Below are 22844 nucleotides of genomic sequence, written 5' to 3'. Positions count from 1 at the left end.
AGGTGGAGTTTGCCCATTCAGGAGCAGAGAGAACTGTGCTGTACAGTAACCACGTTAAGGAGCCAGAGTGGCCCTGTTATCTGTTATATTTTCTTACCCCTCTGTCTTCGCCTCACTCTTCTCTCCCCTGTGGTAAGGAAGAACCTCCCACCCAACACCCCGTGATGCGTTCTGACAACTGCTGACTGGACTGCCTTTCCAATCCCCTACCAGGTTAATCTAGGATTGGCCTCCCTAATCTATCTGGGATTAGAGAAAGCTCCCTACTCACAAGGGCTCTGCCCCGTGGGGGGGTGAGGGGGGGAGGAGAGAACGCCCCCACACTGACAGCACAATAGCAGCTTCCCAGTTTTCCCTTGGGAGGGTCCCATTTGTATCTAGCTTGCTCGCTGAGTGAGAAAGCAAAGCTGCTGCAGCACCCCACCACTTTTACATCTACAAGCACCAGGGAGCTCTGCTGCCATCAGTCTCCAGCTGGCAAAGGGACAGTGCCAGTCACAGCACCGCTCTGAGGAAATGAGCATTACAGGACAGAGCAGGGTTGAAAACACACACACTTTATTCATTCCAGTTTTGTTCAAGCAGATGTTCCCCAAGCATGGGCACAAACTCCCAACACTGCAGACCCGTCAGAAAGTCTGTTAAGGAAGCACATGCCCCACTCAGGGAATGCTGCTTTGCAGGGTCAGATGATAGCAACAACCAGGTGATGCACTGACCTGGCTCTGCTCCTCCAGGCCTGCGCAGTGCATGGGGGGTTAATTCCTGCCCTTTGCTCAGCACGGCTTTCTGGCACCATGAGCTAAGGTGACCCAGAGTGACAGTGCTGTGGATTAGCCTGTCGGGAAGCAAAGTGCCTTTGAAGGAGTGTTCCAAGGTATGAATGATTTCCACTGAGAGAAAGATGGGTCAAACTAGTCAAGGAACGATCTCCCCCAGCAGTGCAGCTAACCCACTAGCCATGTGTTTCTGCTGCTCTCAGAGAACCAACTGCAGGTTAGTGCCTTTCTTTCTTCAAAGGTTAATGGTTTGGGCTGCACTGTCCAGCACAAGAAACATCAGCCAGCAGCTCTAGAAACAATGTCCAGGAGAATACAGAGTGCCAACATTAACAGGAGTAGGCTTATCGGCAGTGAGGTCATGCCAGTAACATCAGGTCTTCAGCACAGAGGATGGCTCCAGAACCCATGGGTGAAGCGTCCATCTCAGCACTATGCCTGCTTGGAGGGTATAGCTCCCATCCTGATCAAAAGCCCTCCTCACTTCTCCATAAGGGATTCCAGTTGTTCTTGCAGAGAGGTGAGCTATGGGGAGAAGGTTGGAAGGGAAAGGAGTAAAGCATTAGAGATATTTTATGTTTAAAACTTCTTAGATCTCTCTCTCATACCAAAGGGGTAATAATACTCTTCTTTCTTTTCAAAGGGATCCCCAAAACTTTTTACAAACTATAGGTCTCTATGAAGACACCTACATGTAACTGCCTGAACAGAAATACCCATGCCTAAATGAGGTGCAGAATGAGCACGAGTCTTATTCTGCCCCTAAATGGCATGTTAAATAACCAGTTACATGCACAAACATCTGATTTGCTTACACAACTGGAGTAGCTGTGTGCACATATTCTGAGCATGTTTTTAAAAATCAGGCTCAGATGTAAAAACTGGTTTGTTTGCAACTGAAATGCAGCCACTTCTTGGGTGGAATGCTGCAGCTGTCTACAGCAAACAACATTACGCAAGCCAGTAAGTGTGGGGGGAAAAACTATAGTATTCAACTGAAACTGCAAGGAGAGATGTAAAGCAGCAGAATATAGTTACCCAGCTTGGTAATTTGCCAAGTGACCAGAGCTACCCCTACTCTTCAGAAAGTGCTACTGTATCTTTAATGGACACACGTCGTCAGGGTCTTCATTTTACATCTCACTCTAAATATGGCAACCTCAGCTTCAGAGCACCCTCTGGAACAACGTGACTTGGCTAACTAGTGTTCCGGAGAGAAGACTACACCTACTGTATCACCATTTCCAGCAGCTCCACTGCTTGTAGGCATTCTACCACGGGGGTACTGATCAGGTACAGCCCTGCTTAGCTTGTGGCAGCTGTTGATCACAGCCTGAGGTGGTGTGGTGCAGGGCTCAGAGGCCTTTATACATTAAACTACTGAACAGGCGTGCAACGTGTTGCTTCCTAATGCTGAGAATCACTCAGCATCACCCCACAACACTGCACACTCGTTGCTTTCTTCTACAGGAACATAGAGGAGACAGTAACAGAGGCTTCCTCACCTGCTGCTTCTCTCGGTCTTCCTGCTGTTTGAATTCATCCAGCACAGCCTGGAGACGGGTCTGGAAGAAAGACACAAGCAAGAACATAACTGCTGTCTCAATAGTGGCCATTTATGTAAAGAGAACAAATCTGCAGTTGCAATTTGACAGGCAGCAAAGTAAAGGGAACATAGCATGGATTGCAGGACCCTTATCTTCTTCAGCACAGTTCCATGGTTTGCTCTGCATCAGTCTCAGGTCATCCATGGATGACTGGCTGGAATGTATTCCTATAGCTACTTTCATCTTAAATTCCACATGGCAAGGCCATCAGCTACTCCGGGACAATAGGTTTGGATGCCTTCTGGTTCCAAACCTTCACTGCATCAGCTGAGTTGAACAGGACCCCGTAAAGAATGCATGGTTTGGGCTAGAAGGAAAGGTACCAGATGGTGACCAGCACTCACCTTGAGGGCTAGATTCTCTACTTTCATGATGAGATCTTCCTGGCGCTTTCTCCGTTCCTGGGTCTCCTGGAGTTTACCCTTCAGGTTGTCAATCTGCTTTTGGATCCCCATGGCTAAGGGAGACAGCAGAAATGATCCACACCATAGTTTGAATTATAGCACTAGCAGAGCAACATGCCAATCCCCCTGGCACCAAGCCTTCCAGGGTACTGCCCATCCTCGGCACCCAACCTACCACTGCCTAAGACTGCTCACCTATCTGGTTTGTTCCCTCGTTCTCCTGCTGCTGCCCATCAGATTCATTCAGTTTGTCCTGCAGTTGCCTCTCCAAGTCTTCTTCCGTGTCCATGATGTTCAAATCTTCATCATCATGATGATCTCTCTCATCTTCGTCTTCACTGCTGCTGCTGATGTCATTAAATATCTCCCGCAGTTCATCATGTTCTAGTGGTGTGAAACAAGGAGAAAAACAATGAGCTGATGAACTCCCATCAGATTTCGGTGTCTCCTCAACTCTCCCTGAAAGGCACTGCACATCCCTATGGCTGTCAGGCATAGTTTTCTGTATCCAGTGTCTATCTAAACACACCTATTGTCCTTAACCTTCCTTATGGGATCCAATAGACTACAAGTAGACTAATTCAAGACAGAAAATACTGATTTTCTCTCTTCTGCCATGTTCACTAGAATGGCAAATGCATATCTGCTTGACCAAACTATTATTGTCCTGTTCTCTCATACCAATGAACACAATCTCAGCATCCAATTTTGCTCATAGAATTAAATACATCTCCCATGTGTAACTACTCCATAGAGACCAAAACCAGGTGACCCTGCCTTCTGGCAGCGAAATGATGTTACTAAAAGCATAAGCCTTCATCAATGTACCCGATGAGCCATGGCCCTGCTTGTGGCCAGACATCCCAGGAGAGGAGATGTCCAAGCCGGTGAGTGAACCATGGTTGTCTGCTTCCTTTGTTTCATCTTCAGCAATGACCTCCCAGCCTGAGAGCAGATACAGAAGAGTCAAGGAAAAAACAGAAGAATGACAGATGGTGGTACCAGCAAGAGCCCACTGACAGCAAGGTGCTAGAAGAGGTTCTCCAGCTAACAGTACCCCAGGGATGACTCCAGTCTCTCTTGGTATCCCTCTCTAATTCTGCACTGTGTTGGCAGGGTCACGCAAATGTGGCCAATCTGGCCCTGCAGGCCTATTTCTGTGAAGGCCTGTCTTCTGGAGATGATGCAACCAGTTACCCCAGCGTCAGGAGTAGCAGATACACAAGGAGGGCTGTGACGAATGCCAGAGAGAGGTCATTGAGGAGAAGCAGCAGGTTTTGAACAGGGTAAAGCTCAAGCTATAACTTCAGTGTCTGTCACATGCTCATGTCCTGCCTGCTGTTACCCATGTGTATTGTGAGATCAACTTAACTTCTCTCTCCTCTGAGCCTTCCTCAGCCACTCTCCTGCTCTGCGGAGTTAATCAGAAGAAAGGATACGGACACTGACAGCTTCAGCATCTGTACTCAGCAGACGCTTCACCTCCTTTTCCACGTCTGGAGACTCAATGTACTGGGCCAGAGAGGGGAAAGAGAGAAGAGACGGTGTTAAACACCCTTGGACAGACAGTTCTCCAATTCAGAAGTATCTTGGCTGTTGGCTGCCTCCCACACCTCAACCCATCCCAGCCCCTTATTTTAAGGCTCTTTTATTTTACTCTATTCTTTTAGACTTTGAGCTCACCCATATCCCACCAGAAGACTCTCCCTTGCCACTACCTGCCTTTCAAGACAGTGTTCCATCTTCCTCCGCTTTGCCTCAAAGCTCCTGAATGAGCTGAATCTTCTCACTATCCTGACTTCCGCTCCATTCTCACACTCCCAACACCACCTCTGAATAAAAGCTGGCCTGACTGTATGGCACATGAGAACTCCCCAAGGCTGAATTCATTTATGAATCCTCAGTGAAAGGCCTCCCAGGTTTGAAAGTCACCTGCTGAATCACAACAAGGTTTCACTTTTTATGATTATTAAATTTGTTGGGAATGCTGGCTAAGTGTTGCTACACTTCTCCTAGGGGAAAGTCTCAGTGCTTCCAGGGTCCGGTTTCCCTAATGTTGCACTGAAATATTGCTCCATTGTGTGAAAGTGAAGTGCAAAGCAGAGAGGAATTAATTCTCCCAGCCTGTCCCACAATGGGCAGCCACTTAGTATAGCTTCATTTCCCCTTCAGAGTGCTTTATTACTGGGGGCTTCTGCACAAAGACAGGATTGGAAGAGTTCTTCTGCTCCCATTTCCCTTCTGAAGTCATTCTGGGTGCTACATCATAGCTGGTTGCTGTGGAAATGATTGGGCCCCACACAGAGGACTGGGATTTCAGGTGGGGAAAGAGGAGGAGCAGATAAACTCTCTTATTTCTATGCAGATATTTCTAGTAATTCAGAAAGAAGAGACACACTGTATGCAAAATGGACACACAGACTCGATCCACTCCTGCACAGTGGGCTTTCCCCACTCCACGGCATCTTTCAAAATTCAGCCAGGAGATTGCCAAGAAAATGTTAAAATGTCCTAATTGCCTTCTCCTGTGCTCTGTCTGAGTGAGGTGTGAAGCAAAGTTAATAAAACCCATGTTATAAGAATTCATAGTGCAAAGACAGATTGTTAGGCTCCTGACCCAGCTACGCACAGTACTAGTGTCTTCTTCTGTCCCCCACCTTTGGACACCTCTGACACCATAGGTGCCACCATGGATGAGGAGATGCAACTCACCTTCTTCTTAGCTGTTTTCCTGAACCGCCTCTTCCTTACATTCTTCAGTGGAAGAGTAACTGGAACAAAGGAAACAGGCTGTGTGTCAGGCACCGATCTCAGGGGAAAGTCACATGCATGACAGATTCATGGCATCTGAGTACAGGAAACTCCCACTCCAGGATGTGAGAGATCCAGCAGCACTTTGGTGGGCTGAGGGCAAGGTTCTCAACTACACAGCTGAGTAAGGAGCCCTGGCAGACTACCCCTGCATTGTCTAGGGTGGAGGGGATGAGCACTGGGAGCTATGGGTCATGCCAGGATAAGATAGGTAAAGCACCCTGTACTCTACTCACTGCCATGGTTCCAGATGAATTTCTTCTCTCTGTCCTTGTCCTTTTTCTTGTTTGCCTTGGGGTCAGTACTCACAGTTGGCTCTTCCAGAGGGGGGTAGAGATCACCGTCCACAGTACACACGAGCATCTGAAGCCCCAGAACACAAAGGAGCTGATTATAATGTGAGAGCAGAGCTACTCAATTAAATTAAAGGCTGGTACATTTACAACATATACAAGGAAATGCTACTCCCTCCAGCATGTAGTCAGCCTCTGGGATTCACTGGCATAGCTGACAAAAATCACCTTTTGTGGATGGATCAGTTTATGACCAACCTTCTCTTCAGTTAGAAGGGAGCAGAAGTCAGGAAAGAAATTGCCAACTGCTATGCTGTGATGGGAAATTTTACACCACAGCTGCTCCACTCACATTCTGAGGATTAGCAGTGGAAATTAGCAGTGGGGTACCATATGTTGCACTGCCATAATATAAAGGGTTAGACTTTTGTCTGAAGGAAGCAAGCACAGGACACCAGAATGAATAGAATAGGCAGCCCACACCTGACAAATATCCGCTGTCTTATAGAATGTTTTCTTATCTATGGTTTTTAAGCTCTCGGTGATGCAGGGCAGGTCCACCAGCTTGGCAGCTAAGGGGACGCGATCTACACGGACAATCCCATGACGCCCATCCGCTGCAGAAAACCAAGAGACAAATTAATCCAGTAAATGCCTAACCGGTATGCTGCATTCCTGGGCCAAACACTTTAAAACTCCTGAGTGAACTGGAGGTGCACAGAACTGTGGCATTTTTCTGTGAAATCTGTGATGCTCTTAGCAGCAAGATAACTACAGATAGACTCACAGAAAATACCTTTGAAGGAGAGGACGGAACAGTGGGGTATGCTCTACAGCTATGGCTATTCTAACAGCTAGAGGCAGAGCTTTCTTGTCTTTGAATCCTCCAGGGCAGGACTGGGAATTTGCTGATGGAGTTGAGCTAGAAAGAAAATTCTTGGGATTTCCTCCAGGGCCAATGACTTATACCCGTGTTAGTAAGATGGCTCTACCCATGTGATTAGTGCATTGCATGAATCAATAGTATTTTACCTTCAGAACTACACATATTCACATCCCAATCTCTGGCAAATAGGGAGATGCCCATTTTGTGAGGTGCGGAGAAAAGCGACAGACAGCTCGGGCCAATCACATTAAAGAGGAGCTGTTCTATGCATACCCTCTTTATTGAGGTTGTTGGCCAAGCAGGTTCTCACAAGATGTGAAGCTTGTCCAGTTGGGGTGTGTGCAGCTTTCATCTACTGCACTAAGATGAACTTCTCCTCTGGGTCTCCCAATGGGAAACCAGTTCTTGGTTTGATGCCGGGCACATTTCCACCAGAAATCAGACACCCACATTGCTCAGTGCACCCTTCTCAACATGTCTGCATGATCCCCAGAGAAGCCCAGATGTCTCTTCCCACTCTGGGCTCTGCAAATCAAGTCACACTCTTTCAAAGCCTACAGTACTCGCTCCTGAACTGAGAGATTAAAGGCAGCTGATCTTGGCTACTCACGGTGTAATTCGATAGTAAGTCTATCCTTCAGGTTGACGCTTCCAGATTGTACTGCCCTCCGCACAGTGGAGGCATATTCCTGAGAAAAAGCAGATGAATGAGACAGGACTAGATCTGTGTGTGTTAGCTGGTAGAACAGCTAAAGAGATAATCTGCTTTCAAACCCAATTTTAATCCATACTTTCGTCTAAACACAGAAACTCAACTGAAAAGTGCCATTAAACACAGGAAGAAAAGAGCACTTCTCCTAGCAATGTGCATTAACCTCGTGGCTTTGCTATTCCCAATGTACTTCACAGCCAGCAACCTAATGTAATTTGGGAAAGATTCTATCGCTGGTTTAAGGTCCCGTAGAAAACAGAAGCTACCCCATGTTTTTATGAACTGCTCATGTCTATTTTATTTATAGGGCAGCTGAGTGACAGACCCTTTCAGGAGAACTCAGATGCCCACTCTTACAGCTCCTCTACAATGCCAGAGGGGCTCCATCAGGGTCAAGGGGAGATGCCTCATCAGTGTGTTATTTGAAGAAGCTTCTTCCCAGATTAAGCATTTATTGAATGAGATTAACTGCACCAAGAGTGAATGATAGAACTGATCACTGGCAATGAGGACCAACTGAACTATCACTTGTAAATACTTTTCCTTGATCTGTTTCACAACACCATAGTTTCTCCAAGCAGCAGTGCACCCGGATGCATCTCACAGGCATAGACATGAACAGGAATGGGTAGAAGGCTGGTTTACAAGGTGTCATTTAAGGGAGCTACATTACAAACAGGCAGGGGTTCAGTACAAATAGCCAATCTGTCTTGATATCTCAAACAGGGTCTGTAGAATTCCTATTGCTTTCACCCATCTCTTTAAACCCTCTCTACCCTGAGTTGCTGCCCTGCACCTTCCAAACTGGGGCTGGACTGGATGGGTGCCTTGGGAACTTGGTGATTTTTGCAGAGTGATGGTAGCCTTGTGTGGGAATGTTCCTCCCACTTTGTCCTCTTTAGACTGGCCCAGATCTAAGGGTCTCTTACCGGAGGCAGCCGCAGAATAAACTGGCTTTCCAGCTCATGGGGAGCATCGTCCTTGTTCTTACTCATCTTTAGTTCTTGAAGTCAGAAAACAAGATAAAACACAACGTCACCAAGATGTTTGTTCAGTCTGTTTTGACCTCTGATAGTTGATGGCTACTCAGCATTTATAAATAAAGTGGATATTCTCCCTGTTATATTACTAGGAACTGTATGTGCCAGCTGCTGAGATACAGACACCGATGGGATAGACACTTAACTCAGAAACTCCTTAATTGACAAAGCTAAAGAATTTCTGCTGCTGGTCCCCAGTGTTTACATTCTGTCACCAAGTTTCTGTAGGATCTCCCTTATATGAATCAAAAGAAAATACAAAATATTCCTGATCACAAGGATGCATTTGGGACGTGATATAAGAGTTTATGCCTACACACACAAAGGAAAGAAGAGCTTACATGAGAGACAAGAGCTGAAAAGAGAAAGAGCAGTTTCTGTGACTACATGGGATTCATTTATGAAGTCTTTTAGGGTAGAATTTTCTAAAACACTCAGTGTTGACCTAACTGCTCCTATTGACATCAGTGGTACAGCTCTCATTTACTTCAATAGGAACAGAGTTAGGGCAACACTTAGCACTTTTTAGCATCCCACCCTTAAATTCTATCAAATAAGGTTCTGCTCCTAAAACTTACATGATCAATATTCTTTTTCACGAGAGCAACTTTAATATAACATTACAAAGGGGGAGAGAGTGGGTATCTCTATCAGTTATGTATCTGATGTTACAATTACATGTGAACAGAAGACTACATTAGAGGTGAAATCGTGCATTGCCTGAAGTATCCGATATACTAGTCTAATAGTTCTGCACTGCTAGGGGAGAAACTCGGTACTATTTTCTATCCTACTGTCTTGCTCCTAGAATGGTGGTGCTTAGAGTGCTCAGCTACATACAGCACAAGCCTCCTGTAACAATATTCAACCGCAAGTGCTCCATTGACATGAAGGGCATCCTGCCCACTTCTCCTTGCTAAAAGATGCCATTATAACACTAAAACAATAACATCATCTTCAGGTCTCAATAAGAGACAATGGAGGCCTTGTAGGGAGAAAGACATGCTTTTGATTCTGCTCCATTAAGTTTATCACATGCACTAAAGATACGTTTTCATTATACTCAAAACTTCTCCGACAGGAGGATATTCCAGGTGTATAACTCTCAAGCAGAAGTCCAGGAAGAGGCACCTGAGGGAGGCAGCATTCTGTGCTTGTGAATCTAACACAGAAGCACAGGATTCCTGCACTCCGCATTAGAAACTGTGTGGTTAAATATCAGGAGTCTTTGACAATGGGAATATCTCCTTGAGGAAGCACCGCACCAATGGTGGATCCATAGCTAAGGGCTTGTCTACACTTACTGGGGTTCGACAGGTGGCGATCAACGCATCGGTGGTTGATTTAGCGGGTCTAGTGAAGACCCGCTAAATCGACCGCCAATTGCTCTCCCGTCAACTCCTGTACTCCACCTGAATGAGAAGCGCAAGGGGAGTCGACGGGAGAGCATCTCCAGTCGACATCGCATAGTGCGGACCCCACGGGAAGTAGATCTAAGTATGTCGACTTCAGCTACGTTATTCACATAGCTGAAGTTGCATAATTTAGATTAATCTCCCCCCGTAGTGTAGACAAGGCCTATGGCTGCATCAGGATTTTCCTTGGGGGCCTCAGAAGTCATATATACATGGAGTGTATGTTGTTTGTTCTACAGATTCGATTTCAGCCCCAACAGCTTGCTGTTCTCCTTTTGGATACTTTCAAAGAGTTGGAGGGAACACAGTGAACTTATGACTTTGAAGTATCCTTTTTCCGCAGAGAGGAAGCAGAGACAGAGAGACCCAGCACCAGAGAGACATAAGCAAACAAATTCATTACTTGTAGATGTCATCTTGCCTCTTCTTGCTTCACACAAATGTTTATAAACATCTGTATCATTCAAAAGCCAAATACAAATGCCCAAAGGGAAAAAAAAGAAAAGAAAATCAGTTTTTTAAAAAATAAATGAAATAAAAAGTGATGGGGTAGACTAAAAAAAGGACAAAATAAACTTAAAAATCGCACTTCTGCGTGAGAAGCGATTACCTGTTATTGACACAAATAACAACACCGGCTATTGCAAGAGCCGAAAGGGGAAATACCAGTCCCCCCACCCCTATTTCAGTAGCCCTGACAGGGCTAACGAGGCCCGGATCCCGCAAGCCTGTGGGCGGACCCCTCTGCCCACCCCCCATGTAAGGCAGCGGCCGGGCCCGGGCCGTTCACACGGCGAGCGGGGACCAGACACAGCCTGTAAAGAGGAAGCCCGGTGACTGGGGGCGGATCTGACATCTACCGCGGCGCGTCCCCGGGCTCAGAGCGGGGCGAGCGGCTGGGTCCCAGGACACGAGCTCGGCGGTGTCCTTGTTCCAGCACCGGGGCAGCCGGGGCAACTGCCCGGCAGGCGAAGCGATCGACAGGGGCGGGGGCACTGGCTGAGACGGTCCCGGGACCCGACCGCCAGCGCGCGCAGCGGGGTCTCGCTACCCCGGGGGGCCTAGGCCGGGCCTACTCTCCCCGTTCCCCGCTACTCACCAGGCCCCAAGCGAGGGCCCCTAGCAACAGGGGCGGAAGGTAAGAGTGACGCGCTCCCCGCGCTAGTTCCGGAGGAAGGGTTTGGCTGACGTACCGGAAGCGGAAGTGAAGAGCGAGGTGCTGGGTCCGGAGGAAGGGTTTGGCTGTCGCTGCGGAAGCGGTGTGGGGAGCTAAGCTAGGTTCCGGCGGGGAAGGGGCAGGGCTCTGTGCTTGCTGCCCGGGTCGCGGTACCGTGGGCGGGTGTTGCCTCCCTGCGCTGACAGGGCCCGGGGCTCCTGTCCCCGTACAACCTGGGGCTCGGGGGGCACCGGGCACTCGGGCTCCTGGGTTCCTGCGGTGAGGGGCGAGGCCCGTTTGGCAGACGGGGCTGCCTGCGCTTCCCCCGCCCCGAGGACAGTGCCCAGCACGCGGAGATTGGTGCTCGCAGGGCGGGGTACGGCACTCGCTCCGGAAAGGGGAGCCTGGTTCCCAGCGGAGAGCGGCACTTGGGGGTCGTTGCAGTTGGGCGCTAAGGGTTTCAGCCCGCGAGTTGGACAAGCGGGAGCTGCAGAATCAGCTCCTGGCACCTATGCACCCTGAGGGGTCTTAGGTCGTGCCCTGGTTTATGATTATTACTGAGACACTGCAGGTACACTGTCTTCTCAGGAGCAAAGTCCCCCTTCTCCCCCCCCCCCCCCCCAATGTAGATGTCCATTAGGACAGAGGTTCTCAAATTTCTTTTAAAAATATTTCAGACTGTGATGACACTGACTCCCCCCACCACCACCCTCTGCTACTGAACATAGCATCTGTGGCACCAGTACACATACCTACAGAGCTAAGTAACCACACCATGCCATTCTTACTTTTGCACTGCTGCTGGTGGCGGTGCTGCCTTCAGAGCTGGGCACCTGGCCAGCAGCCACCATTCTATGGCTGCCCAGCTCTGAAAGCAAGGAAAAAGATGATCTTGCAACCCCCCATACAACAGCCTTACCCTATCCTGCTCCCCACAAGCTGCCCTATAAAGTATTTATTTCATGTACAGCAATCTTTCATGTTCCAGGAGAACACCCTGCAATTGGAGCTTTCCTTAGGTTTGTGTGGTGGACATGCCCAACCATCTTCTCTCTGTGAATCTCAGTGTTCTTCCTTCCTTATGCAGGGGGCTGTGATGGAGGGCATGTCAGGTCGCTACGACTTCTACATCGGACTAGGCCTGGCTCTATCCTCAAGTATTTTCATTGGAGGAAGTTTTATACTAAAGAAGAAAGGGCTTCTCAAGTTGGCCAGCAGGGGCTCCATTAGGGCAGGTACCTTACATCTTTATTGCTGCAGTTGGCTGTACAGTTATGTTCCCACCAAAGGCAATGTTCTTATTGTCCAAGTAGAACAATAAGAGAGTTTTCAGGGGCTTTCTACACATTTGGAAAGATTGAACTTCAAAAAGCTCTAATTGCTATTCAGCTAGATGATGTGAAAACATTTCTGGCTTTAATACAGCTCTTAGTCACTTTAAGATCAGCCAGAAGGGACACATTATTTTCTTGATCTTGGAGCTGTTAATACAGTCGAAATACCAGACTGCTGTAGTGTGTCTTGTAACCAGGTGCAGTCTAATATTGCACAGTATTGTGAGCAAAGAGCTGGAGAAGTGCAGCATTCAAAATCTGTAGAGGGCTGGGACAAATGACAATAATTTAAATGAATAGGGAAGAGAAATAGAAATACCTAATCTGGACAGAGGAATGGGATGTGCCATGGGAATATTTCAGCTCCAAGTCTGGCCTAGATCAGTAATCCCAAAACATTACTATCTGACAACTGCTTAATGGTGTACTATATCATGTGAGTTTGGTCTCAGTCCAGTTCTTAGTAGGAAAGTATTTGCTTCATAAAAACACTTACTTCAGCTGCTACCCTTGACGATATCTTCACCAGAGATGGAATAAAGACCAGACTATCTCCTTGTGTTGTAGATGTGATCCTGGCATGGTTGGGCACATAGCTGAGGCAGAGTGGAAGAAGCATGTGCTGCCACTGCCCATGCTGTACTTATTCTTGAGGATAAATTGGACTTCTGTCCCCAAGGATGGCTACCCAGCAGTCTTCACCAGCATCAAGCTTTTTTTTTTTTAAAGGTGATAATATCATCTGGAATTTGGCTCATTTACAGAGGAGGAGGAGTGCTGGAGAATTAGCCCACCCCTCAGAGGAAAATTCATTCCTTTCTTAATAGGTAAAAGAGATCCTGAGTTATTTGTATAGCTTGTGCCATTGGAAACTCACCCTGGATTTGTTGTTGCTCTTGCTTTCTTTCTCAGGACAAGGAGGTCATGCATACCTGAGGGAGTGGCTTTGGTGGGCAGGACTACTGTCCAGTAAGTACTTGCTGTGAAACTGAAGTATGAGCAAGAGATGTTAGTTGTCAAGCTTTTTGATTGTTCACATTTATCTTTGTCTTGTTCTTTTATTTCCTTTGTCATAATCGAGGCTCAGCTGCCTTGTTTTATCATTGAGCAGTTTGAAAGTGGTGTTACCTGTCTAAACAAACCATGTTATGTGCTCTCATCTGACATATTTCTAAATTTCTCACTTAAGAGTTGAGTACTGAGTTAATCAGGTGATTGGGCCGTTTTGGAAGTTCTGTCACCATGCAAAGCATTCTAGGGCATTATGCAGATTGCCATATGTGCTGCATAGTTGGCTCCTAAGCATCTGGTGTTGCTGGGTAGTCAATAGAGCTTCATGGCAATTCACAGACGTGATTCATAGATTCTAGGACTGGAAGGGACCTCGAGAGGTCATCGAGTCCAGTCCCCTGCCCTCATGGCAGGACCAAATACCGTCTAGACCATCCCTGATAGACATTTATCTAACCTACTCTTAAATATCTCCAGAGATGGAGTTTCCACAACCTCCTTAGGCAATTTATTCCAGTGTTTAACCACCCTGACAGTTAGGAACTTTTTCCTAATGTCCAACCTAGACCTCCCTTGCTGCAGTTCAAGCCCATTGCTTCTTGTTCTATCCTTAGAGACTAAGGTGAACATGTTTTCTCCCTCCTCCTTATGACGCCCTTTTCAGATACCTGTAAACTGCTATCATGTCCCCTCTCAGTCTTCTCTTTTTCAAACTAAACAAACCCAATTCTTTCAGCCTTCCTTCATAGGTCATGCTAAGTAAAGACTGGAATATGTCACAATGGACACCATTACAGGAAGGCAAAATTATACAAATATATGTTGAACTGTAAGGATGTTAGTATTTCTTTTCTCCATTGATGCTGGTTAGCAGTATATCCATATGTAAATAAGCTTTCTCCTTCACCATCCACCTCTTTGTCTTGCTCAGTTCTTGTCTACACTGTCCATACAGTGCTCAAGCAGATGGATTGTGCTATTGCAGATAACAAATTATGGAATCAGCAAGTGGTGATGGTGCCTCTGTACAGTGACTAACTGCACAATGGTTATGAGCTGACATGAATTGTGCTGCGTTGGCTCCAATGTTATGCTGCTCTCCTGTGACTGACTGGGTCTCTCTTGCAGTGGGAGTTGGAGAAGCAGCAAATTTTGCTGCATATGCCTTTGCCCCAGCAACACTAGTAACTCCATTGGGTGCATTAAGTGTTCTAGTCAGGTAAGCAACACAAGAACAAACGGTACTTGTCCCTTTGCCCTTTACCACTGGAAGTAGCTGTCTACCCTCACCCTATCTTTTCCCTCAAATACTGCACCTCCTTGATGTTTGTTTATTCTTTGCTTTCAATCCTACAGTGCAGTTTTGTCATCCTACTTTCTGAATGAGCACCTGAATGTCCATGGAAAGATTGGCTGCATCTTGAGTGTTCTGGGCTCCACAGTGATGGTAATCCATGCTCCACAGGGGGAGGAAGTATCCAGCCTGGAGTCAATGGCAGAGAAGCTTAAAGATCCAGGTACCCAAAGTGGGCTGTGTTAATTCCCCCTCTCCCCCACCTTGTATAAATGGCAGTGGAAGGTAGAATAACTTGTCTAGCCTGAGAAGAATTGAGTAAATAATCCTTCCATTTTACCCTGCACTGAAGTGATAGAAACGTGCCCATTGATCCTTGATAGCCCATGATAGCTTATTAGTCTCCTTCTCTGGAATGGAAAAGATTAGATTGCTCATGTTTTTGGAGACTAAGAGTGAAAACCTGCTACTCAGATGGAGAAAGGCTAGTTATTGTCAAATCTGACACAAGAAGTATGATGCAAGTGTTTGCTATATTTGCATTTTATTTTAATAAAAAAGAAATGGCACTTCTCATCTTCAGGATGTTTTGTAAGACAGAGGTTAAGTGACTTTCCCAAGGCCACAGGAGTCTATGTCAAAGCGGGGATTAGAACTCCAGTACTTTTGGGTCCTAGGCTTGTGCTTAGACCACTATCCATGACCCTTGTGGTTATAATACAGCCCTTTTAATACCAAAGTGCTAAGCAAGCATTACAAAGGAAGAATAACCACAAAACTAGTAGCAAAATCAACAGCAATAACAATTAACCCTAATATAATGCTGGTTTAGAAAAGAGGATTGTCAATACATGAGAGGTAGCATTAGTGGGAGGAGGAGAAAAAAGGCCAGAGAAGAAACTTAAGGTGAAAATAAACAATAGAAGCAAAGAAGGAAACAGAGAGTTGCAGGGAGGTGGAGCTCAGAGGAAAAAAATACTTCACAATATGAGAAAGGAAGTTGGTATCAAGGGAGGGATTTGGGCAATAGCATGATAGGAAAGAATGAGTGACACTACAGAGAGGAAGCCTGCAGTGAGAAGGGAAGGGAGCAAAGCATGTCAATCCCTCCCCCCAAAACCCACAGGCTCATGCTGCAGTTCATCATAAACACACTGTGCTGATGCCCCAGAACACCTGACCTGCAGCACCCCTTCCTATCCCAGGAGAGTCCTAATCCCAACCTGAACAGCTCTGCAAGTACCACTCTGGCTTGACTTGCAGCATATTGATGTTCCAGTCCTGGGCTCCATGTAGCTCTGCCAATACCTTACAATTCCAATTTACAGCATCCCCTATTATATCAGTGGTGTATTATTCCCTACCCCCAGCCAATTCTGCATCTCTGCCTCCGTTCTGAGCTGTAGCTTCCCTATTCCAGGCTTTTGTATTTCCGTAACAGAGTCTGTTAATCATGCCAACTTGTGTGGTAGTCTTATGGCTTGGACCATAATGCACTAATGAATAGAGATAGCCCTAAAATCTCTCTGACATGTAACCACTTCGCTTTGAACCCCAGTCACTAAGGTGAAAGGCGAGTATACTGACCCATGGGGGCACATGTCACCCTATCTTGCATCTCCACTCACTGTTCTGTTAGACACATAAGTATATGTAACATAAATGTACAATAGTGTTACCCACTCTAGTGCAAATCCTAATGATTATTCCTTCTTATCTAAGGGTTTATAGCCTTTGCGGTGTGTGTGCTGGTGAGCTCCATTCTCCTTATCTTCGTGGCTGGGCCCCGTTATGGGCGGAGCAACGTTTTGGTGTATGTTTTGGTCTGCTCTGCCATTGGCTCGCTCTCAGTGTCCTGTGTCAAGGGCTTGGGCATCACACTGAAGGAGCTGTTTGCTGGGAAGCAGGTCCTGAAAGAACCGCTGGGCTGGATACTCCTGATTTGCCTGGTGATCTGCATCAGTGTCCAGATTAACTACCTGAACAAGGCCTTGGACATCTTCAATACATCTGTGGTCACACCTATCTACTATGTCTTGTTTACCACAGCTGTCATGACTTGTTCCGCCATCCTCTTCAAGGAGTGGCAACACATGGTCCTACACAACATAATTGGCACTATAAGTGGCTTTCTAACCATAGTCTCTGGCATTTTCCTTTTGCATGCATTCAGAGACATTCCCTTCACCCCAGACCTGCTGCCCCTCTTTCTGAAGCAAGGAAGGGCAGACCTGCATACTTTTTGGAGGGGAGCAGAAAAACACCAGTCATGTCTACATCAGCCTCTTCTGGGCTCAGAGGACATCTACAAGGGTTCTCAGAGTGTGGAGGAGGAAGGTGAAAGTGTGTAATGACTCATGAACCTGTTGCCTGGGAAAGCCTTGGAACTTCTACCCAAGAGCTTTCAAGTCTCACTACTGAGCTCCCCTGGGTGAGTTTGCTAGATCAGACTCCACCAGCTACAGCTGTGTTATTGGGAATAAGTAAACATTTACTGTCTATTCTGTGAGAGTGTTCTCTGCTTCCACTGCTGGGGACCTGAAAGGCAAGTGAAGAGACCTGATTGCAATTTCCAGCTGTTAAGAACAAAACCTGGAAAAGATCCCTACCAACACTGTAACTTGAGTTTCCTTTAAAACATGCTGCAACTGCTATCAGGCCACAGACTTATGTGGGAAGAGACCCGGCAGTAACACCACACTAATCCTTACTGAATGGAAGGATCACTCAGTTTAGGTGGCCTTAAAACATAGCTTTTTAAAAATATTTTTTAATATTTAGATTGTTTACAAAACATTCTAGCCATGTGCTGAGATCCTTGTATGTTGTCACTGCCCCTACAGCAACAAGGGGTAATGTGTTTTAAGATGACGTGCATAGCATGTTATTTTATAACCTCATCTGAACTTTGCTCTCTGTCAGGTGCCAGCTCTGCTCACTGAGGTTACTGACCCAAAGCTAAAAGCAGAACTAGATTTCCAAAACTGATGACTCTTTAATGTAGTTGCTGCCACTAAATGATGTGGTTTTTTGGATCAGATTTTATTGTGGCGAGTGATTCCTTCACCCCGGCACTTACCTTGTTGGGTGGGAGGGACTATAAACCTGTTTTTGGTAATCACCTAAAATCCATTTCTTCAGTTACCAAGAGTGCCCCATAAAGCATTACAGCTGATTGCCACGGAAGCAGTGTAGTGCACAAAATGAGTACTGCTTTGCGAGATTAACAATAGGGACAGGTATGAAAGCCTGAAACTGTAACCGGAAGGAGAGTTCAAGTTTCTCATAGATTGCTTATTGCAAGGATGGTTGTGACTTAGCTACTGGTTTTAATGCCTGAAAGATGAGTATATTCTGTTCTCTCATCTTTGCATTTGCCCTCAGAGAAGTCCCACTGTTATTCTAAGGGTATGTCTACCCTGCACAGAATAGATACTCCTGCTTGTGCTGGAGCAGGGGCTCTGAAATCTGGCAGGAGTGGGGGAGTCTTTGAGCCCAGCTGGGAATTTTCATAATGCTATTTTTAGCCCTGGAGCTTGACTCAGTGCCTTGGGTTTTTCTTTGCAGTGTAGACATACAAGAATCAGAAAGCTGTTATTTAGAGGTTAGCCCTGCCCTAGGATTGGTTGGACGGATTAAGAGAGTTGACTTGTCTCATTGGTCCAGTCAGTCACTTGTTCTCTGGAAGATACCAGTTGTGGGAGACTGCCATGGAAACTAGCCTATGAACCAGCCCATATATCCAAGCAATGGCTCAGAAAAATAATCACTGTAGACAACTGCTACAAAAGGTGAAGGCCAGCTATGGCACTTCTCCCCTGTGAAGGTAACACACAGACAACTTACATCAGTAAGCACTGTCACCTGATGAGGCATATTAAAAGTAGTGCTTTATTAGCTTCCACTGTAGAACTCAGAAGTAGCAGTCACAACCATGCTCAGGAAACAGGCAGGAACATGATTTCAATAATTTATTTGGGGTTTCCAGGGAAGAGTAATAGCACAATTAAGCTTTTCAGCAACTTGTGTAAGAGGAGATGGAAGGTCTATTTCCTGTAGAGACTCACCCAACTAGAATCACTCCTCTTATTGGGTGAGTCTCTACAAAGGCACAGAGGATCAAATGGTCATGAGAACAAATTACCTTCTTATGAGAGGTAGTCTGGTTAGATAAGAAGTTTTTGCCTAAGGAAATCTGCACCGTTTTATCTGCTTTGTGGATGAAGTGGACTTAATCCCTTTTCACAAACAGTAGATTTACTAAGTGGCTGATCCAGTCATGGAGGCCATGAAATAGACCACTGAACAGGAAATCAGAGTTCACAATATGATATACAGGCTTTCTAGTCAGAACAGATCCATTGTGTTTAACTGTAAGAACTAGCCTGCATATTCTCTCCCTGCCCAAAAATTATTTTATGGTGAACAAAATGGAGGTGACAAGGAATGTGCAGAGAGGCTGCACCCCATGGAAGAGGTGAAAGGTAGGTCTGACATCCCCACCAGCCCTCCTTCCTAAACACAAGCTAATTTAAAAAATTGATCCAATTAATATTTATTCCAATGATCAGGAGAAAGCAGTTTATGGAACAAATCAATTTTTAACAATGTTGCACTTCTAACTGAAACAACTGTTACTTGGCCACATGACTGACTTTATATCTTAAGTGAGGCTTAAAATCTCTTCCCGTAGCTACATCCTTGGGCAAGTTCTTCTCTCCGAGGACAGTAAGCTAGACTGGTGCAGTCCTGCAACCCAAGCTGTTGTCCTCCCCTAGGCACATGGAAGGCACAGATCAACTCAGCTGCAGTCTGGTTCTAAGACCAAGATTCACTAGTCTTTCTCTTAGGGGAGGGTTAATCATAAAAACTGATTCTGAATACAAGACCGTTTAACGTAGTGGTCCCCTTCCTAAGCTTCACTGAGTGTTTCATTCCCTACTGGCTCCAGTACTTGAAGTAGATAAGATCCTAGATATCTTGGTGTGCTCCCCCCAGTTAAACATTTTGGAGTTAGTGCGCTTGACATAAGAAATTCTGTCCACACAATCCCAGTGTGAAGCCAGTATATGAAAGGTAGTCAGTGGGAATGAGAACAGTACACCGCCAAGTAGAGTAGTAAATGTGCATCTGTTACAGGCTCTCTTGTCTAGCTGTAATTTTCACAAAATTGGCATTTTAAAGGACAAAACAAAAAGCTGATCTCAGCTCATTCAGATGACAGGACACTCTAGAATCTGACCGAGGAAGGAGCCAACTTCCCCACAGCTTGTCTTCTATAGCTGTCCCATCAGCCGCTCTCCTTTTCCTCTCTCTCTCCCATTTGATGTGCAGTTCTCTTTATTAAAGGAACAAAGAAGTCCATGCCCTGCTCAGTCAGACAGGCTCTCTGAGAAGGCTGACTTGGATTTCTGTGTCTGCTCCAACCGGTTCAGAATAAACTGACTGGTATCTATGAAGCGCTCAACACAGTTCACGAAACAGGTCTCTGCCCGACTGTCCAGCTTGGGCCCAGGCTTGTCCATGCATTTCTCCTGCTCAAGACATGAAAAGAACCAGTCAGAAGAGGAGTCAAGAAAGGGTCACCACCTACTAAGTTAACACTTCACAAACAAAAGGTTTGTTATTTGGAACAGCAGATCCATCATAGGCAGTAGCTTTGGCAAAGGGGAGGGTCCTGGCGCTCTCCCACCCAGTGCACACCTAGCATGTTTTGCCATAATGCTTATTGGCCCACTTTACAGTCAAACCTAAATAAGCTGACACTACAAGCCTGAGAACTAAGTGGGTGAAAAGTACTTGTGTTAAGTTTCTCTACACTCAACACTTAGGCTTGGTCTACACAATAGAGTTAGGTCAATGTAAGGCAGCTTACATCAACCTAACTCTGTAAGAGTCTATGCTAAAATGTAGCTCCCACCACTGTACCTTGCTTACTCCATCAACTTAATAACTTCACCTCCGCAAGAGGCGTGGCACTTAAATCGACGTAGTTAGGTCAATGTAGTGTCAGTGCAGACACTGGGTTGCTTATGTGGACTGTTAATGCCATTCAAAAACCCTGAAATTCCCCACACTGGCAGTTAAATTGGTGCAAGCGCTCCTGGTGAGGACACGCACCTCTGACAAGCAGCATAGGGTGGATGTGTAAATTCAATTACTGAGGTGATTGTGCATCCACATAACTTAGGTTGACTTAATTCTGTAGGCAAGACTTGCCCTGAGTGTACACAGACACACCTGCCCCCTCTTCTCAGCTTGCTCCTGCTGCTGCCTTGTCCATCGAGGTTTCCAGCTCCTCCTGTACACCTCTCTTCACAGAAAGCTGCACCTCCGCTCTCCCTGCATTTTCTACAAAGAGTGGCAGCTCCAGCCATTTTGTCCCTGGCTTCCCCCACTCCTTGGCAAGGGTCAGCAGTTACTGAAACAGTACTAATTTGTCCAGAATTTCTGCCTACCCATGGCAAATAGCCCAGACTCTACTAGTTTGACACGTTACACCAAGTTTCCTCTTATCCTCATGTTCAGCACAAATATGTTCCATTTACAAGTCAGGACGATTTCCCTAACAGCCTGGGAATACCGATCCCAATGCTGCTGCTCTGTCTCATTACCAGGAGTAAAGATGCTGCAATCTCTAGCTGAAAGTTGTTTCTGGGGCTAGAGTCTAAGGGTGTCTCCCTGGCTCTATCCCAGGGGATAATTACAGTTATATATCCGGGTTCTCACCTAGCCACTGGTCTCAATGACTCTCCGGGTACACTACCCTAAAACTCTCAGGGTTATGGGCCCCCATCCCTTGGTTCACACATGCAGTCTCATGGTGATGCGATGGACATTTGGATACACACTGAAATTCTGTCTTGCGTTTCCCTCTCCATCGCCACCCACCAGCGCTGGGGAGACAGGTTACCGGGACTGGACGTGCCTGCGTGTTCTCCAGCAACACCCCCTCTCCCCGCCTCACACACACACGTACGTACGTACTGGGGGGTTCCTACCCCTCGCACACAGCGAGCCTCATGTTGGTGCCTAGACCCCTCTGCTCTCCCGGACGCTCTGTCAGCACAGCCCCAGATGGAAGAAGGGGATGGGAGCATGTCGGCAAGGGCCGCACCTGCGAGGTGCGCGCAGCTAGCTCCGGATGGGGAAGGGAGGCAGGGACCCCGATCACCCTCGAGCGAGTGGGAGGAGTGATGTGCCCCCATTCCCCGGAGGCGGCGGGGAGCATCTGGGGCTGCCTCCCGCTCCCTCCCCGCCGGAGAGACCTGCCCAGCCCGCCCGGAGCCGGCCCCTACCCAGCACAGCTCGGTCATCTGATGCACCAGCTGCTGGAAGCGCTGCTTCTGGGTCTCCACCTCGATGAAATGCTGCAGCTGCGGGTCGGTGGCGCCCAGGCCCGCAGGGGACGAGGCCTCCATGCCGGGCTCCGGGCACACAGCTCGCCGCCGGGAGCGACCTTCACGTGTCTGCCTGCAGCTTGCTCGGAGGGGGATGATCGCCCCACCACGCATGCGCAAGAGGGAAATTGTCCGCACCGCGCATGCTCGGAGCGTCCCGCAATCTTCGGCAATGCGCATCCTCAACATTACCCCTGGGCTTCCAGGCCTCGCTCTCGTGGCGAATCAGTCCCCGCGCGGCGGATGGGCCAGGGGATGCTGCGCCCTCTGCGGGCCGGGCGGGGCAGGACAGGGCCGGTCTCCGCGGGCAGCAGCATCGGCCCAGCCTCGGGTGCGGGCGGGCTCCCCCCCAGCCAACTCGTGGGGCCGGGCTCTGGCCAGGCAGGCCCAGGGGTAGAGTGACTTGATGTCCCAATATTTGTGGCGTTAGAGTTGCCAACCCTCCAGGATTGTTCTGGAGTTTCCCAGGATCGGCATCGATCTCCCAGGGACTATTGACAGCAATCCGGGAGATTTTAATAGGATATTTTAAGAAAATGACATCATGTCAGGTTGGGGGGAAAAATCTCCTGGAATAGTTTTAGTCAGAGTGGGCAACCCTAATAGAGGTCTATTACCCCCTGCCTCCCGATTTTTCACACATGCTGTCTGGTCACCCTACCCGGGGGAAACACCCCAGCCAGCCTGTGCCTCTGGGGTTGG

General features: G+C 47.2%; 3 protein-coding genes across 14 annotated transcripts; 1 reads left to right on the top strand and 2 right to left on the bottom strand.

Moving 5' to 3' along the window:
- Positions 1-541: 541 nt before the first annotated feature.
- On the bottom strand, positions 542-11172 carry TAF7L (TATA-box binding protein associated factor 7 like). Of its 5 annotated transcripts, none has more exons than XM_005285658.5 (13): positions 11047-11172; positions 10351-10401; positions 8422-8495; positions 7391-7469; positions 6378-6511; positions 5838-5964; positions 5503-5561; positions 4230-4302; positions 3619-3735; positions 2986-3174; positions 2731-2843; positions 2285-2344; positions 542-1304 (listed from the first exon to the last, which is right to left on the bottom strand). In XM_005285658.5, the coding sequence occupies exons 2-13, from the start codon at positions 10361-10363 to the stop codon at positions 1260-1262; spliced, it is 1083 nt and encodes a 360-aa protein (XP_005285715.1). In that variant the 5' UTR covers positions 10364-10401; positions 11047-11172; the 3' UTR covers positions 542-1259. The 5 variants fall into 5 exon arrangements, with proteins under 5 accessions (XP_005285715.1, XP_065412546.1, XP_065412547.1 ...); XM_065556474.1 differs by having other exon boundaries at positions 4230-4309; positions 5504-5561; XM_065556475.1 differs by lacking the exon at positions 11047-11172 and adding an exon at positions 10558-11044.
- Positions 11074-17782, top strand: LOC101952722 (magnesium transporter NIPA2-like). 8 transcript variants are annotated; one of them, XM_065556473.1, is made up of 7 exons: positions 11211-11674; positions 12191-12338; positions 13005-13264; positions 13350-13406; positions 14577-14667; positions 14805-14965; positions 16465-17782. In XM_065556473.1, coding segments are annotated over exons 4-7 (882 nt in total). In that variant the 5' UTR covers positions 11211-11674; positions 12191-12338; positions 13005-13264; positions 13350-13405; the 3' UTR covers positions 17094-17782. The 8 variants fall into 8 exon arrangements, with proteins under 8 accessions (XP_042717482.1, XP_065412544.1, XP_008171887.2 ...); XM_042861548.2 differs by lacking the exons at positions 11211-11674; positions 13005-13264 and adding an exon at positions 11074-11163; XM_065556472.1 differs by lacking the exons at positions 11211-11674; positions 13005-13264 and adding an exon at positions 11122-11208.
- A 1499-nt stretch (positions 17783-19281) lies between these two features.
- Positions 19282-22364, bottom strand: TIMM8A (translocase of inner mitochondrial membrane 8A). The gene is made up of 2 exons (XM_005285660.4): positions 22041-22364; positions 19282-20276 (listed from the first exon to the last, which is right to left on the bottom strand). Exons 1-2 carry the CDS (start codon positions 22329-22331, stop codon positions 20115-20117), a joined length of 453 nt encoding a protein of 150 aa, XP_005285717.2. The 5' UTR covers positions 22332-22364; the 3' UTR covers positions 19282-20114.
- Between the last annotated feature and the right edge of the window lie 480 nt (positions 22365-22844).

This window comes from Chrysemys picta, chromosome 9 (genome assembly GCF_011386835.1).
Source record: "Chrysemys picta bellii isolate R12L10 chromosome 9, ASM1138683v2, whole genome shotgun sequence".
NCBI classification, from domain to species: Eukaryota; Metazoa; Chordata; order Testudines; family Emydidae; genus Chrysemys; species Chrysemys picta.
The sequence above is the reverse complement of the archived record's forward strand: the minus strand, read 5'-3'. Positions and strand labels throughout refer to the sequence as shown.

Coding starts and splice junctions, on each gene's coding strand:
- TAF7L (XM_065556474.1), bottom strand. Junction 7,470..8,421: donor TTATTCTGCGGCTGCCTCCG/GTAAGAGACCCT, acceptor GCTTTTTCTCAG/GAATATGCCTCCACTGTGCG. Junction 2,345..2,730: donor TAGAGAATCTAGCCCTCAAG/GTGAGTGCTGGT, acceptor TCTTTCTTCCAG/ACCCGTCTCCAGGCTGTGCT.
- LOC101952722 (XM_065556471.1), top strand. CDS start 11,879: ATGCCATTCTTACTTTTGCACTGCTGCTGGTGGCGGTGCTGCCTTCAG. Junction 13,407..14,576: donor GTGGGCAGGACTACTGTCCA/GTAAGTACTTGC, acceptor TCTCTCTTGCAG/TGGGAGTTGGAGAAGCAGCA. Junction 14,966..16,464: donor AGAGAAGCTTAAAGATCCAG/GTACCCAAAGTG, acceptor TTCTTATCTAAG/GGTTTATAGCCTTTGCGGTG.
- TIMM8A (XM_005285660.4), bottom strand. CDS start 22,331: ATGTTGAGGATGCGCATTGCCGAAGATTGCGGGACGCTCCGAGCATGC. Junction 20,277..22,040: donor AGATGACCGAGCTGTGCTGG/GTAGGGGCCGGC, acceptor TGTCTTGAGCAG/GAGAAATGCATGGACAAGCC.